Consider the following 18,231-nt stretch of genomic DNA (forward strand, 5'->3'; position numbering starts at 1 on the left):
ATTTCAGCACATTAGAATTAAAATGGAGTTATGCCGATACCCTGATTTTTAATGAGCATAACAGCCATGTATGCATAGAGACATAGAGTATTTTTAATTACTTTTTGTTTTGCCAATGTTGATTTAGCTAGAATATGAAAATGATGTGATATAATCTTTGTTAGGCTCATAAAACAATCCTGGAGACTACGCTTTTGTTTAAATTATTACATTGTGTGTTTACGGTTGGAGACTTGTTAAAAGGTTGGCCCTGGTTAGAAGGGTTTTCTCTGCCACAAACACAGCTTTGCATGTGCATTTTTTTTACCGAACTGCACTAAAGGCTCTAATTTTGTATAATCTGTTATTTTGAAAATGTCTTATAGACAATCTTTGATGTTGTGTAATAAACCCCTAAACCCTCAACAGAAAAACTGCATAATGGTGAGATAAGATTGTAATTTTTTTAAATAAAAAAAAAAACCCACAAAAAATTGTTTTCCCGCTACACCTGATTTAAAACATTTATAAATTACCGCATGATCTCCAAAGACACTGTCTAAGTTCACTTGCACCGCCTTTTCTGTTAATATGGTAAAGCCGTTCGGAACGCCGGGACCAGGCTACATGTGATACAAATTAGCCAATAAGCTGTGTCAGTCTGGGTCGTGATATGATATGTACTTGAGAATGGTTTTGTCGCCATTCAAACCCAGTTTAAAAGCCGGAAGCCTAAAACCAATTTTTCTCACTAAGCCATAAAAAAAGAATGGAAAAAAAAAATAAAAATCACAAACGGTCAGTTCAGGTGTTTTATAAAATATGTGAATCATGAAATTGTCTATATACCATACTGAACAATTGTTGTTTCCTACTTAAAAATAAACACTTTATATTAAAATGAAGGAAATTTCCTATTTCGTTTTTGTTTTATGTAAAAATTCAAAGTATAACACAGATGCATAAAATCTTCATTTTATTTCAGTGTTAAATTCTGTTTAAGGTAACAGGTTATAACTAAAAATATCTCCGGACCTTTACTGGTTGATGATTTTTGTTTTATTCGGGACCCACGCTGATTTTTTATTTCGTTTTGTTTTAGTTTCCCTCGCTCCAGACTACATGTTTAATTGAATGGCAATTTGTATGGCAAATATACTGTTTTGGACCTCAATCAAGCATATATAGGAGAAAAAGGTGAATGTTTTAAGAGAAGCTATCAATTAATTTGATACAGTGGCAAGAGTAAATACAAACTTTCTCGTAAAGTCTCTCGATCTATTCATAATTTAGTATGGTGTACTTTAAATTCATATTTAATCATAAATGTATCATTCAGGGTATTGATCAATAAAACTCACCGGCATTAATAAGGTCTGCATCCACTTCATTTTCAGTGGGGTAGGGTCCCTATCCAAAAAGAAATCAAACATGAGTGTGCACACAGGAATGCAGGCATACATCCACTCACACACACGTCACTCATCCTGCCCAGCCATGATCTTGCAAGAGAGAGACAGATACAATCACATCTCTCTGATTGGGTTAGACATTGATTTTTTTCCCCCACTGTGTACAACAAAGTGAGCAATCCTTTCACCTACTAAAAAACAAAAACAAAAGAATGGAGAAGAAAGATGGGTACCTCTTCAAAAAAAGGCCCTTTGAAATTAAAGGAAGAAAAAAAATTATAATAATGGAAAACCGCATAGGTGCCCACATACTCCTGTAAACAACAAATTAAACAGTCATTCCACAACAGCCTTTATTAGGAGGCCTAGGCCACAAATGCTGTCTGGGACAAAGAAAAATGGAAGCAAAATGTGTCAAACTGCCACGGCTGTTATATGAACCTTATGAAGCTCAAATTAAGACCAAAAAGTACCATAGCAAAGACCAAATTTAATGTGTGACTATTCATCTTGCCTGAGACTCAAAGCAGATTTCAGAATTAAAACCTTATTTGCTGTCTATATGGGCTTTCATGCTACTCAGTAGCTCTGAAAGCAGAGAGGGGAAAACTCTTACCAGTCCCAAAAGTCCATTTTCACTTTGTAGGTGTACAGTGATGTCTGGCTTGATGAAGTTACTGGCCAGCATAGGGATACCAATACCCAGGTTAGCTGTTTTTATCAAGTTAAAAAAAAAGTGATTTGCATTTATAAGACAGAGGTCAACAATGAGAATGCAGATTAACTGAAATAATCATGGTATTTTAAATGGGCTTTTAAATTTTTAAGTAAAAATAATGCTCTAGACTCAGCTTTCCCGAATTATCCGTCATGTGAAATCAGTTGATAAAGTTTATTTATGGAAAATATGGGTTTAAATATATGTAAAAAAAAAAATAAAATAAATAAAAATCAAAGGGAGCAAGTTAAGTAAAAATGGATAGAAATCACAGTATACCATCAGATGGTCAAGATGTTTTAAAGAGTTGATAAGGCAAAATAGTTTCCCAGGGCTTTGGAGAGGAAACCATCCTCAGGTATCACAGATCCTTTACTATTCTAATGGGTAGTCAAGAAAGTCAAAGGATACCATACATCCCATCTTCAAACTCCAGCGCTGCCCTGCGAATGATCCTTTCCCGAACAATGTCTGAATCCTTCTTTGGTTTGGGTTTTTCTTCTTGGCTTTTCCTCACAGTGCGTTTCTGAGAGCGTACAAAAATAGATGAGAAACAGCATGATAGCACCTTGGGAGTCTATTTTTGCCCAAGTGCAAGGACACAGGGATAAAACATTGAGTGTGTGCTGTTACAATCTTAACTGGCCCTTGCAGTTAAAATAATGCACATGCAGAAAGAATGGCAACAACATCCTTCTGTCATATCCTTTTATCTGTGACACTGATAGGACTTGTTACCTCAATTCTTTTCTCATAGCCGCCTCCCTGAACAATCCTGTGGACATAGATGCTGGGTATGTGTATGTCCTCTGCAGCAAATGTTCCAACATCCACCACCTCCTCCACCTGTAGAGAGACGGTAATCAGCACTGGCTTCATCTCAAAAATTGACCTACGATCCCTGAGATTGAAAGCAGAGATAGAAAAACTATGCATAGCTGGAGTTACAGCACCAGAAAATAACCCCTGTTGCAAAGCGAAAAAAATTCAGCAAGATGGCACAAAAAAAAGAAATTTCCTGCAGACCTTTTGCACCCGTACAGCAATCAAGATAATTTTATCTCCAGACAGTATAATTATTTCTAAGATTTGTTTTTTTAAATGGATCTTTACAGATGAGAAATAGAGAACTTAATGATTGATCAATAAATCAGTTTAGAGTGCCTTGCAAGCTGTTGACAATCATAAGTAGCCTTTTAAAAAAATGATGTGATGTGAAGTGAGATATAAAAAAAAAAAGAAAAGAAATAAAAAAAATAGAAGATTTGATGGCTTTCCCCAAACAAAATGTGATGTATCTAAAGGATCACCAATAGTTACTGTAAAAAAAAAAAGCGATTCCTTGTTAAATAAGATTTTTTGTGTACATTTTAACTATGGATATTTGCTCTATTATTGCATTATCTTAAACAAATAAAAAAAATTGAAAGATGGCCAGTATGAAATGTTCCATGTTAGAGGCTGTCATCTTTTAGTGAATAAGTTCTTATCAGTCAGTTTGTTTCAGAAACTGAGGTGATATATTGTAGCAATATGTACCCAAAATAGCAGGATCTTTTTGTAATATATTTTCCCTAAATCTAAAGTCACGTACAAGATCTTTTAGTAATTAGGATACTAAAATAAAAAATTGTGTAGATAACATAACCTTTTAGACATAGCAATTATGTTTTATCAGTTTTCGCATTTTAATGTTTTCTATTTACAATTTGGATATATATATATATATTTTTTAGAGAATTCTACATAATACAACTACCAATTTCTACATTGCAATAATTTGTGAGCCTTAAAGCTACAGTGTGTAATAATTACAGGGATATACAGTCAGAAATGTAATATATTATACATAACTATGTTATTTATCATCATCTACGAGCTCAGCCTCTTAACCTTAATATTTGCGTTGCCTTAGAATTCGTTATTTATAATTACATAGGAGCGGGTCTCGCAGCCATGGAGGCAGACATCTTTGCGCTACGGCAGCGCAGAGACAACAAACTAGCGTTTGCCAGATCGCCAAAACGTCACAACGATGTAGAAAAAATAACGGGTACATTTATTATCTTAAGTCTACATGAAATCTATACCCTACACAGACTAATGAAATACTATCTGTAAAATTATCAATGTAAACAAACCTCATCACTTGAGAAGGTAGGTGATGCGGACGTCGTAGAAGACATTTTGTCCCGTAACGCTCGCCGTACTGTTGCGGGGGGGGTGTTCATGTTGCTGTGGTCTGCAGTCTGACCGCTAGATGTCGCTAAAAGTTACACACTGTAGCTTTAAGTAAAAGTAAAAAAAAAAAAAAAACATAGTTGAGTACATAAAGGAGTATTGTGCAGGGTCCTTCCTCCCTGCAGCTTTTAGACTCCTAACCCTTCACTGCTTCAGAAAATTCAAGTTAGTTGTTTAATCCCTGCTATTATTGGCACAAATTTCCATATTTTTGTGAACAGTCTTTTTCTTCCCAAAATATGAAAAGCACAGCTTGCACTTTTAAATTGCTATTTTTTTTATTTTCTTTAATTGTTCATGTAAGTCAATATTACTTCTATGACTACTGTTTATCTGTAGATGTAGCTGCGTGCTTCTTTTTGCACGTCTTTGCGGCTTTAACACTTTAATTTCCACATTAGATAAAATAAAGGATATTTTTATAACTATTATATTAAAAGTGTATACAACAAGTATTGCTTTTAAGATCTTTTTCTTCCCTCAGATCAGGGAATCTGGTCAGAGTGGATGGGACAACCCTGTTCAAGAAATAGGACTAGGCTTGGAGGTGCACTTTCCAGCTAGATAGGAACCCTAAACAGCCAGAACAACAAAAAAAGCATTATAATGTTCTCGACTTGCTAAGTATATGTTCAGACTTAAATCTAAAGTTTAGACCTTTATTTTCAGAAACTGTAAAACATGCATCCCTTTCCTTCCACTTAAGAATTATCCAAAACTGTGTGTTACACTACCACATAAAACCCTAATTTAAAAAGCTGATTTTTTGTTGTAATTTAAGAAAAACATTCAAGGTTTATGACAAACTAAAGGTGAGAAAAACAATCCCATAACGAACAATTAATACACGTAGATGCAGTGCAATAAGCTTTTCCTCCTATTCAATAGTCTGCCATTCTCCACAATTGATGTATGCTGTACAATTCACGATAAAAAGGGGGCCAGTATTAGTCAAGGACTCTAAGTTTATCAAGCTGTTAGTCTAGAATCTTAATAGAGACCAATAATAGCTGCCTATGTACACAAATCCAGCTGGGATATCTGAAAAGAGAAGAGGATCACCTGACGAAACAAGCATAGGATATAGACCCTGATCCAGGGATCAAAGGCAGCAGAAAGCAGAGGTGGAAAGGAAAGACCAGAGTATCAAAGACTAAACATGTGGCTTCTCAAAAATAAGCTTGATTAAAAAACAGAGTAAAATGAAAAGACTAAATAAACCTTATGCTTCAATTACCCTCACCTTTAACACAGCATTAGAGTATTATGAAGTCTACAGTGAACAAAGCAATATATTCTGGGCTTAGGAACACGAGTGCATCAGCGTTTTGTATAAAGTGTGAAGCACCAGCAGAAAAGTGTACATAAGAGATTATTTCTGTCTGTCGACAAGGACAGAGATGGAAATGGTTATTGATTTAACCAGCGCTGGGTCAACATGACTGGTATAAGAATCCCACAAGAAATGCAGCTGCTCCCTCCTCTCCTTAGGCCATGTTTAAAAGCAGGCTTCCAACAGCCTGCAGCCTAACAGGTGTGAGAAGGGAGAGCTGCAGCATAAATGGATTTCACTAACCTTATCAGCCATTTGTTTTCTGCTGAAAGCCTTTAGAAAATTCTGTGTTGTTTTACGTTTTACCATTAAGCAAGAATGCATCTGGAAAAGTATTTATTTGGAGTAAGGATTTAACATCAAGAAATGTGGGGAAACAAGTATTTTGAATGTCCTCTGGATGTACTATATAGATGTTTCTTTTGTTTTTAATTTAAGCTGCATATCCTCAGAGGAAGTCAGGCGGTATTATTAAACTTCCATTTTTTTAATATGAAGTTGATGCAGCCTTTCTCCCTTGCTTTTCATTGGTGCAAACCATTTTTACAATACCTTACTACGGTAAACAAAATCTTTAAGTCCTCCCCACAGAATGATACTGCTACCACCCTGTTTTACAGTGTTAACTCCATCTTCAGTGAAGTGCAAAGTTAATATTCCTCATAAATCGTCATTTCAATGTAGTGCACTACGTTCCATTTTGGTTTAATCTGACTATAGGGCATTCTTACACATGTATGCTTTGTTCCTTGCATGGTTTATTGAATGTCTGTTGCAGGAAGTAAATGGTTGAAGCTACAATGTGTAAAAAGAAATCTTAAAAATAAATAAATAAAAGATAAAAAATAAATTAAAAAATACAAAAACGAATTAAAAAGCAATCATATTCTGTTGATTGAAAGAGAATTTATCCATGACAACACAATCACTCCACCTCCCTCCTACTTTTCAGTGCTTTTCTTCCTGTGCAGCTCACTGTGTAACCTACTTATTCCATTTACATGAGGGGCAGCCGTTCAGAGCAAATTGAATTGAATCTCTCCTTATCTCTGCTTCTCTCCCTCTGCTCTCAGCGCTGACTGAGAGGAGTCAATGGCCAGGAGTGGATCACGTCTTCCTGTTGTCATGGATACAAAGGCTTTGGTCTCTGAGGAACTAGGGCCACTTAGGATCGCAAAGTGATTTTGGACTCCTTTTATGGGTCTTTAGGCTGGTTTTTTAGTAAACCTCTGGTGATGGATAACAAGAAATTAGACCGATTGAGAAGATCCTGGAAGTACAGCTACAGTTGTCTACCACACAAAGCTCATCTCTCCCCTGGGGGCTCAATCCAACTTTTTAGAGAGTGAGGAATTATAACACATTTGTGTCATGTAGAAAACATGTGTTTATCGCAATATATAACTGTAGCAAAATAGTAAAACCATAAGCACAACAAACAAAAATTTCTACGCCTTTCAAGGCTAAAGATGAAAGAATTTAATTATCACTTCTCAATGAGAGCACCAAACAAAATTGAATCCACACCTCAGATGAGTTTTTTTTTTGTGTGCAGTTTTGTCACCCTCTCTAAAACACACAAAAACAGCCCTCAAATTTAGCACTGCTTTCAATTAGACCTCCAAAGCTTAATGACGGCACAATAAGAAGCTCATACAATTTAAATGTGGCATGTAGATAAAAAGCCTCAGTTCCTTTCATCTACAGTATGTGATGTGTCTGGACTGCACAGGAGGTGCAACGGACAAGGAGGGACAAAGCACTGAAATAAAATACGCACAATTAAACAGGTGTGTAGAGCAAGTAAACAGACAGATGCATTGAGATTGATATTCCTGTATCTGTGGACAGATTTTCACATCAATGAGAGCAAAGCTAGGCATGAAGTGAGCTGGCAGGAGGAATCGGGGAATCAAAGTACCCTCCAGGGACACAGCAAGCATTTTTTTTTTTTTTTTTTTTTTTTGACAGGGTGCGCTTTTTTTAGGCCACAAGCTTTGTCAAATCTTGTTAATCTCACTTGGATCTGTTTGCAATGCAGCCAGATCCTTAGAAAGGAAAAAAAAAACAACCCACTGTTGCTGCACAAGGGTTTTCAGTCATTTAAAAGGAAAATCAGACATGCCATGCCCCTACCGAATGTTTTGACATTAGAATTAGACCTCAGGAAATAAGTTTTACGTATTAAATATAATTGTGGTTGTAGCGACAAGAAAAGCTTTTAATTTTTCATAACTGCTTAGACTGAAAGACCATGGGCATTTTGGCAAAATAGAATTTAAGAAATCTAAATAAACCAATATTGTTTGAAAGGGTCTAGTAGAGCTGATAAGGTTTTGGCTGACAGGACAGATTATTTCTCAACCCCCAAGTAAACAAATGAGAGGTCATATAATGCGTTTTGTACCAGTACACCATCTGGCGTTAAGCAAGCAGTTTGATAAGAAGTCCAGGAGGATATGATGTTCATACCATCCTTTATTATAAGAATATTTGGTAGAAAAAGTGAAAGCTAATTGCCAGTGTTGTTCCTCTATCAAATCGCATACATAAGAGTAAATGCACCCCCAGGCAAATCTTACCAAAAAAGCCTCACATAAACTTAAGACAAAAAAAAAAAAAACACAATGCCCATGGCCATTACCAGCATTACATTAACAGCTCCCCAAACCAATCCTATCCAACTTTATTTATATAGCACATTAACAGGACAACAATCAACAGGACTAATGTGCTCTCTTTTTTTTTATTATTAAAATTTAAAAAGTTTAAAGGCATCCATGCTTACGCATCATTCAAACATTTCAAAAGACTTAACAGATTTTTTTTCCCATTTCGCCTCAGTGGGACAAAGATCTGACTATCATCTGCATTATCCTTCCTAAGAATAGATAATACTGGGAGCAGATAAAGAGAAAACAGAAGGGGGGCAAGACAGGACCCTGAGGAACTCCACATAAAGAGGAGGACACAGAATTTCCCAGAATGAAATAAAATGTTTGATCACTCAGATAGGACCTGATCAATGCAGTGATGTTCGTTGGATCCCCATCCAATGCACCAAATGAGATAAAAGCATATTATGATCCATTGTATCAAAGGCAACAGTTAAGTCCGTTAAACAGAAGGGAGCTTCAGAATTGTCATGTATAAATCGAGAACCCTACTTTCCTGCATCCAACCAACTTTTTACAGTGTTGGAGATGCTTGGAAACCGCAGTATTAGTTTTCATATGAAAACACTTTATATCTAGCTTTAAGATGATAGACTAGGATTAAATCATTAAACATAAACATTTGACATAACAGAATATCTAACATTTAATATAAAAAGTATCATTCCTGGTAATACCAGATAAAATATAAATGCAGATTTGGAAAGAGAAGGGATGTGCTGACATGCTAAAAGAGAGACACAGGAACGAGAAGAGAGAGAAATCATTAAGGATGGAATCCATTTTGATTTTCTTTTTCTTATTTTTCCTTTATGTGTCATCTGTACACAGGACCTTGCCTCAACTTGCAAGATTATTTTTTATATGAGAAAAGCCTTCATGAGTAGGCAGAAAAGCTGTTGAACCAGTTACAGACAATCCCGCCAGTCAGGAGACAGAAAAAATTAAGGGTAAATAGATCTAATAGAAATTAAGGAATCATTATTCAACAAGTTGCAGTTAATTGTTCTTTTATTAGATTAAGGTTATTTTCCAGTATTGGATTCTGGTAAAACCCAATAGCCTTCTTTTCCATTTCCCTATTTCCACCATAAAATGAATTCCTTGGAATGTCAGCTTATGAGCAGAAAGGCTCGCTTTTACATTTCCAAAAAAACTCAGATTCAACATTCAATAAAAATATGATAAAACAGCATTTTAAGCATCGATTCAAAGTAACTTTCAGAAGTTCTCCTGAGTAGTCAGAGTTAACGTTGTCTTAGGCTTACACTTGAAATTACTGAAATATATTAAGGATAATTACTCGTGAAACGAACTTTTCATTCTATGAGTGACTAGTTCCAATACCTTCAACTTCAAATAAAGTTTTAATGTAGTGATAATTATTTTTTCATGATATATTACTGCAACTTACATTTCATAAAGTAAGAAATAAAGCCTCACTCACCAAATAAGATAAATATTCCTTCAGAATATTATTTAAATTTGAGGGCAATAAAAAAGAAAAAAAGGTCAATGCAACTGATGGGCTTCATATATACACATGATGTCTTTACCCATCTTACTGTATAATTCTCTATTGGGAAATATAACACTAATTAGGGTAAAGGACAGTTGACAACTCTTAAGCAAACATAAGTTTTTTTCTGATTACCAATGAAGGCACCTAATGCTGGTTACAGGCTTTAGGAACATATTCATGTACTAGTTTATTCTTGGAATGAAATTAACATTATTATTATTATTATTATTATTATTTTTTTTTTTTTAAGGATAGGCATTTTAACTGTTGGCCTGGTAGAAGTATGCAGCTGTAATGAGTAACAATGTGGCCAACCCAGTGAAAAACCGCTGGAGGTGCCACAGATTATATCCCGCAAAGATCACACAAAAATAAGAGTGACAAACCACCTTAGAAGCAAACAGCAGAGGTAAGGCATTGAGGTTGGAAGAAAATGCTCATTTCAAAACAGAGCGGTGTAGGAGAGTCAATTCCAGGACCTTCTTACTTCAAACATCTGTGCCCCAATCTGGTTCAAATCAACTATAAAGACAGATTCTAAGTCAATGACATACCGGTATAATGTAAATTGATCTTAGCTTTCAGACACTGCAGCAAAGTTCAGTTTATTGTCAAAACAAGTTAAATTTTTATTTTATTTTTAAAGAATCCAGAAGATTACATCACAGTCATTGACTTGGCTTTGCTCCTTCTGGATAAATATGTAGCAACAATTAACCATCTTATGCATTGTGTTTTCCTTGCAACAATGCTTCAGATGGCTTATTCATGTAGCAAGAGAGTAAAGGAAAACCTTTTAAAAGAAGAAGAGTCCTCCTGCAGAACTGGGTTCAGTGTGAGCACCCAACTGCCACAAACAAATTAAAGTTTGAGAAGACAGAGCATAAAGAAAAAAACTAAACTCAAACCATACCCAATCTTAGACTTCAAAAAAATAAAAGGAGGGCTTATCTTTAGGGTCTCTTACTTTTGATTTACCTTTCTAACCAGTGACAAATACAAACCAAAAACACCAAAAAGAAAACAAAATGAGACTTCAGAGTAAAAAAAAAAAAAAGCTTGCAGTTACTAAGGACCCATTGCACCCTGCACACCATCATGCAAATAAGCCTGACAAGCTGCAACACAGAAGCCATGAGCATTATCATTATAAGGTGCAATGCATCAGAGGCTCAATGATTCAGCTAGATTTTCATATACAGTATCAATCAGATATATCAATACACTACGATATTAAGACTATTAATATTTGAGGTGTACACTAAAGCTGAGACATTCACTCACTAAAAACCGGATAAAATCCCACAAAGGAGTTAGGAATTGTACATCACCAGAATAAACCCCTATGCAATGAAATGTTCAGTGCCACATAGAGTAATAGTAAATGTACATTAACTTATCTTCCTTCTAAGTGTTTTTACAAGAACAAAAAAAAAACACAATAGAAAGGAGATGAGTAGAAATGGCTAGTCTGGCTCCAGGAAACAAAATAAATACGACACCACACTCTCATTACAGTGTGTATTTTTAGCCTTTCCATCTTCTCCCTGTGGTGTGGGCACTTGGCCATGCTCTGTTGACACTTTCTGGGATCAGTCTCGTAACACAAAATACAGGCATTTGCGAGCAATCTGTTTCCTGTCTGAGGAAACTCAACCACCTCGATGGCACTTAGAAAATAGAAGCCAGCCAGCAGATTGGAAACCTCCGATAACATCACAACCAAAAATACATGTTTTTTTCCAAATGACAAGGCACCAAAGGTTGCAATGCAATGTGCATTTGGAGAGAGCAAAATCAACTGCACTTTCAAAACGGTTTATATTATACAAGAAAAAGAAAAGATGACATACAATTCTTTAGGTCTGTTGATCTGATTAAATTATAAAAGTCAATATCAGCTATAGAAATATACAGTTAATTAAAATGAGGCAAGATCAAATGTTTGCTTTGAGATAAATGTGTTAATATTACATAAAATCTAGAAGTCATAAGTTTGGCAATTTATAATGTTCCTAAAACTGTATCCAACATCAGGTAAGATTTTTTGTTTGTTTTTTCTTTTTAATTTTAATTGTAAATTATATACAATATGGCTCCATCTGTATGCCTGCTAATTTTTCGATCTGGATCCTGAGTATCTAGAAACAATTAATTAATGAAAAAAAGGATTTGAATCAATGCTTTTATTTGTGAGAATCCAAGTATCCATCTATCCATCCATCACACTGATGGTGTGACATATTCCATCACTTACTTTTTTACTGATGCAGATCTGCACTGGGGGGGTGCTTCCATTTGATCTCAATTCTTTTTTTTTTCTCTCAAAAAAAATTTCTAAAGAAATGGGCGTAAAAAAAGCCTTAGTATTCTAATTACATACCAAAAAATAAAACTTAGAGGCACTTAATTTTCTCATGGTTTTCTAAATTCTTTTAAATCTTAAAGTAATTTCAATAATCTGATTAAAAACGATTCCTGCACACATAATGACGTAATACCACAGATTGACTACTTCTTCAAAAACCCTGTCAAAATATATACTAAAAATTTATGATGAATTATTAACTGTAATTGGAGGTGCCACAAGATCTGCAAGTTTCCTTTGCATTTTATTACCAGCCATTTTCGGGGACAGGTAACTTAGTTAACGTTAGAACTAATAATATGGGGAACATGCTATATTAATTGAAACATAAAGGTGAATTGAGAACCCAAAAGGTAAAGCTAAATTATATAAAAACTTATTTCCCTCTTGCTTAGTGGTTTTATAATGTTATTACTCGTTAACTCCGTTTACTCTTCTTTTTCTAATCATTACAGAATCTACCAAACTAACCCCGATCGAACATTTACGCGATTAAGAGGTTTTGGCCTGATAGCATGCAAAAAATTCAGGACATTAAATTAGAAATTAAAAGGCAACAAGTCTCACCTGCAAAGCCTTTTATTACTTTGCATTTAGTGTGAGAGTGTGAAATGTGAGTTTCTGAGATCCTGAATGACAAATGCACGTTTCATCCAGCACTGCATTGATGTTGCTGAAATTTGAGCCATGGGAAAAGGAAAAAAAGAAAATACATGCGATTAAAAACATTCTTCCCATCATTGGTGGGGCTTCACAGAATTGAGTCCTAAGTTGATACAGATCTAGGTTTCAAATTATTTTATAACTTTCTTTTAGTCCAAATATAATCTGCTATATTTTGGGAATTACAATCCCTTGGCAAACACCAACTGCTGCTAAGCCCCTGAAATCTGGCCAAACAAAGGGTTGACATGTTTGTGAACCATCTTACTGCTGAGGTATCGCAAACTAGGCTACAAATAAAAGTCACAGTTTCATAAAGATTAACAATGTCTGCTGGTTATTTAACAAGTGCACTTAGACAGCAGGTCGATAATGACAACAGATCATCAAATTTATGACAAAGCCTGGCCCCAAGCCTAAAGATAAGTCTGTCTTCACCGAGACAGCAATTACATCACTATCAAAGATAATAGTTTTTTTTTTATGACATTGCAGCATGGGTTTATCATTTTCTAATCATGAAAGGGTAGTCAAAGATAACACTGATGGTACCTCTGGTGCAATAAAAAGGTACCATAAACCTGGAGAATCGCTTCCTGGTTGTATGTCTGTTCGAACCAATCTTAACAGAGTTTTTATCCTGCTCATTAATGGGAGTTTATCTATATTGAGGATGCAAAGAATGTTGAGGATGTGTTGGCTCTTTGGACAGCAGGGGGGAAAAAAAGCCAGGATATGATTTGCAATATAGATCAAACCCTTAAATTGTATTTAATTTTTTTAAATATAAGTTTACAGGAAAAAACAAAAACAAACAAACAAAAAACCATTACCATGGGTTGTTTCCGAGAAGATCATCAAAATTAAAAATTGATTATTTGCTGAAGGACAACTCATTTTACATAAAATGAAAGTGTGTTGTATTCTTTAAGGGACAACAACAAACATTCTATGAGCATAATCTACACACACTACTTACTAAAAAGTGTTAATACAGCTAATAGGCTATGAAAATGCAAAGTGTTTCTCATGAGGATCTGTAGATTACATAAGACTAAAACATAATTCTAATACTTTACTAGGGGGAAGCTTGTTGGCATGATAGTTGTCACTAGCCATGTTTCTATCAATGTCTATCAAAATTTTACATTCGCCAACAAGGAGAAGTTTGCTGAATAAGACAGTGTGTAACAGAACAATTAAAATGTGTGTGCTACCAATACATTCCTAAGGAAATTTCCCTGGATTTTTCTCAGATGTGTGGTACATGCTATTTTGCATCCCCTACTTGCTGTTTATTACAGCCATGTGTAATTTAAACAAGTTAAACTGGTGCAAAACGTAGCCTGGTTCATTTGCTCGATACCAGGAGAAGGAGAGGATTTCAAATATATTTTTATTTTATGCGACAGTTCAAAAGACAGTTATTATATTTGCTAGTCAATTGGATGGAAACAGAAACTGACTCTCCTTGACTGTAATATGTAAAGAGTCATTGCTTAGCAAATTGGTTCTTACTGTGTAGAAATACTGTTCAAGGGTTGAGTGGATAAGTGCACAGGGTTAAAAAAAAAAGGATGTAAAAACTTACATAATGCCATTATTTTTTAATTACTTTGAGTAAATTTCATACTATAAGCAAGTTTGGGGGTGTAGGAGTTTTGGAATCATTACATCTGACAGCCAACATGAGGCTGTTGTAAGAATTTATAATAGGAACAACTTTATAAGGTTTTAATTGAATTGTGCCTCGTCCATCACTATAGCCCCGAGCACACTGAATCCGATTTTGGGTCAGGTCCGACAGAAAATTGTGTTGGAGGCCGTGGCATTTAGTGCTCATAGAAAGTCAATGGAGATGAACACGCCTCAACTTGATTTTCTGCAAGAGGGCTGCCCTAGCTCCAACTGAGATAGACCCTAGATCTATTTTAGTCGGATACGCAGAAACTCTGCCGCAATTTAATGACAGGAAGAGAGGTGTGGTTACCGCGCAAAGAACATCCACTTTGAGGGGAAATGACAAAATAAAGTCTGCCTAATTGCAAGAGAAAACCGTTAGGTTATGAGTCACACAAGCGAGTATATAGCAGATGGGAAAGACGTGTGCATAAATGATAAAATTATATTAAAACAAACAGATTGCCAATGATTGGAGTACAAGATGATAGAAATGGGAAAAGTATTGACCCTTTTTGAACCTCCCAAAAACAAGGAGCAGTGAAAAGTGCAGCTTATCACTCTCCCCTCTTTATAAAAAAAAAAAAAAAAAGAATAAAGACAAAAACTTTGTAAACTTCACAGATCCTTATCTGCAATTAACCACTCTGCCTCAGTTAGCATATAAACCGTCAAATAGTGTTAACTGCAGTGTTTACTGCATTTTCCTTTTCTTTAAACGTAGTTCCAATTATGTTTAACTAAGAGCATTTCTGCTGGCTTTAAACACCAGATTAACGTATATTGAACAGACTACGTTTTTAATATAGGTCTATGAAAATTCTCTTTTCGTTCTGGTTTAAGGGATGTTCCACAGACTCAATAAGTGGGGCATTGCTTTTTAGCCGTGCCGCTTGTTTTTCATTTTTACATGTTTTCATAATCTGTCCCAGTCAAATGAGGGAAATTATTCCAATTTGTGTGGCACAGAGGGTGAAGTGGAAAAAAATCTGCACAGATCTGCTCACCCTGCTTGGTCGAAGCCACTCTTTACACAGTCAGTGTGACATGGAATTAAAAAAAAATCGGATCAAGCCTTGTCAAACTGGTGTGACAAGGCTTATCCCTTTTCCTAATTTGCTCTAAGGTTCTGTTAAAAACAGCTTGTTTTAATTTTACAAAAAAAATATTTATCCAACCCTTTAAACAATGTATTTATATATTTTTACAAGAAAGGCTTGATTAAAAAGCATATTTTCTGGTATATGGAACGAAAGGAATGGAATGCTTTTTATGTGTTGTTTGGAATAAAAAAAAAGCATTTAATAAAGAAAGCATCCAGTCTCCAATTTATAATTTAAAAATGAACTATCTCCAAAGAATAACAAGAGTGGGAACCATATATTATGCAGAGACAGATGTACTAATGGGTTTAGAGCACATCTGCTGTACGTATTTCAAAGACAGGAACCTATTAATTGCTCTACTTAAGAGGCTATAATTGAATTAACTTCAATCCACTCAATCATTACAAAGTAAGACTTGCAATTCATATAACTTAAAGGTCTCAGTGAACTTTTAAGTGAACTATTAAGAGATACATCCATCCATTCCCTCAGGGACACGGTGGGGCCGGTGCCCATCTCCAGCAGTCTGTGGGCGAGAGGCGGGGCACACCCTGTACAGGTCAAACTGTCGCAGGGCAACGCAGAGACACATTAACATTTAGAGATGCCAGTAAACCTAACGGTCATGTTTTTGGACTGTACTGAAGCCGGAGTACACAGAGAGAACCCACACATTCTCTGGGAGGACATGCAAAGTCCATGTAGAAAGATTCAAACCCAGAACCTTCTTGCAGCAATGCAACCGTGCTACAAACTGTGCCACCCTGCAGCCCTTCAGCAATGCAGTTAAGGTAAATTAAACTTGGTGCAGTAAGCCAAATTCACTTGAACTGTGTCATTTACTGGGGCAGTGCAGATTACATCAGTGTCCAGAATTTGTTTCTTGAAGCAACTCTTAAGCTTCAACTGTTTGAAAAAGGATAACTCCATAGTAACTGGATTTTGAAAGAAAAAGAACCTTCCTTGAAAAAAGTTCAAAATAACAAAAATAAAATTCATAATGATTCATTTCTGCTGGTCTTTTCCCCTACAAATACAAGCAATTAGTGCAGGCAGAGAACAATTAAACAAAACACACCTTTACAATCACACCGTTACACACAAAGTCATGATTTAAAACATAGATTAATAATTTTTTTTTTGTCCCATCAATCAATTTGTTTTGGATCTAAGCAGAACAAACCTGCTGATAAGATTAAAGGATTTGAATAAACTTCAACATATGGCATTACCTGTACAAATTCAAAACAAGTGGGGCAGTGGGTAGCACTGCTGCCTTCAAGCATAAAGGTTCCGGGTTCAATTCCCGACCCGGTTCAATTCCCGACCCGGGGTCTTTCTGCATGGAGTTTGCATGTTCTCCGTGAGCATGCGTGGGTTCTCTCCAGGTACTCTGACTTCCTCCCACAGTCCAAAAACATGACTATTACCGGTAGGTTAATTGGCTTCTCTAAATTCTCCTTAGGTGTGAGTGTGTGCGTGAATGGTTGTTTTTCCTGTTTGTCTCCATGTTGCCCTGCAATGGACTGGCGACCTGTCCGGGATGTAGCCACCTCTCCACTCCTCGTGACCTCAGCAGGGTTATAGCGTCAAGGAAGGAAAGGATGGATATTTAAAAATAAAATCAAAATTATAAGATATCAGGATATGTGTTGAGACACTGACTGTTAGAATTCACTTTAAGACTAGAAATGTTAAGGATTTGTATGGTGATGCCCAATTATAACAACATGTTAGATGAAATATATCCACATTTCCGCACCCCTAATAAGATACATACTGTGTCCATTACAGAGAAAGTAAAAAAATATATATAATTTTCATTAAGCAAACTTTGCAGAAGCAGTTTGTGATCACCTCTCTCAGACCTTGTTAAATAGAATGTCAGCCACATCCTGCAAGCATGTAATAGTTTAAGTAGCAAATATTTTTCAACCACTTCCATCCATTTTTCTTTGCAACCATCACGCCTACAATTTGCCACAGTCTGCGAAAAAAGAACTCCTCCAAAAACAATCTTAGACATGCAGCAGGCGGCTGCTGAAAATGGCTCTATGTGCAACATGTTTTTTTCAAAAATATCTCAAGGAGAAAACAGTTGGTCCACAAAGTTCAATTTTGAACTCAATCACTTGCAAATTATGATTTTTAATTAACATGAAAGCCACTCCAGATTAAAGCCCTTATACAAAAAAAAGGTGCTCCTTTGTACCATAAACACCGTATCCTATTCGGATTGCACCAGCTGTTCATAATTTATCAAGTCATCACTGCCATAATTGTGACCACATCAAATCTGTACGATGACACGCAGCAGAAATCCAGAAGTCCTTTTGATCAAGGAGACTTAATGCCCGACTGACTGAAACAAATTGCTTTAAAGTAGTAAGCCATCAGCAGGTTCATGGTGAGTCAATTTACTTTTCCTTTCTAAATGGTTTTAAACATTTCTAAAATAAACAGCAGGCCCAACAACCTTGAAATACTTAAAAATATGCTTTTTGGAACTCATATTTACAGTATTATATAAGAGC

The 18,231-nt window shown here is 35.7% G+C and overlaps 1 protein-coding gene across 1 annotated transcript in view; it reads right to left on the bottom strand.

The window, feature by feature from the left end:
• The window catches only part of oxct1 (3-oxoacid CoA-transferase 1), a 59,365-nt gene that overhangs the window by 28,659 nt on the left and 12,475 nt on the right, over positions 1 to 18,231 (bottom strand). Inside the window, exons 8-11 of the mRNA XM_015389157.1 lie at positions 2,848 to 2,955; positions 2,521 to 2,635; positions 2,008 to 2,102; positions 1,341 to 1,389 (exon numbers count right to left, since the gene is read on the bottom strand). Of these exons, the coding sequence (XP_015244643.1) occupies positions 1,341 to 1,389; positions 2,008 to 2,102; positions 2,521 to 2,635; positions 2,848 to 2,955 (367 nt within the window). The remainder of the gene's footprint in view (positions 1 to 1,340; positions 1,390 to 2,007; positions 2,103 to 2,520; positions 2,636 to 2,847; positions 2,956 to 18,231) is intronic.

This window comes from Cyprinodon variegatus, unplaced genomic scaffold, assembly GCF_000732505.1.
Source record: "Cyprinodon variegatus isolate N-32 unplaced genomic scaffold, C_variegatus-1.0 Scaffold450, whole genome shotgun sequence".
NCBI classification, from domain to species: Eukaryota; Metazoa; Chordata; class Actinopteri; order Cyprinodontiformes; family Cyprinodontidae; genus Cyprinodon; species Cyprinodon variegatus.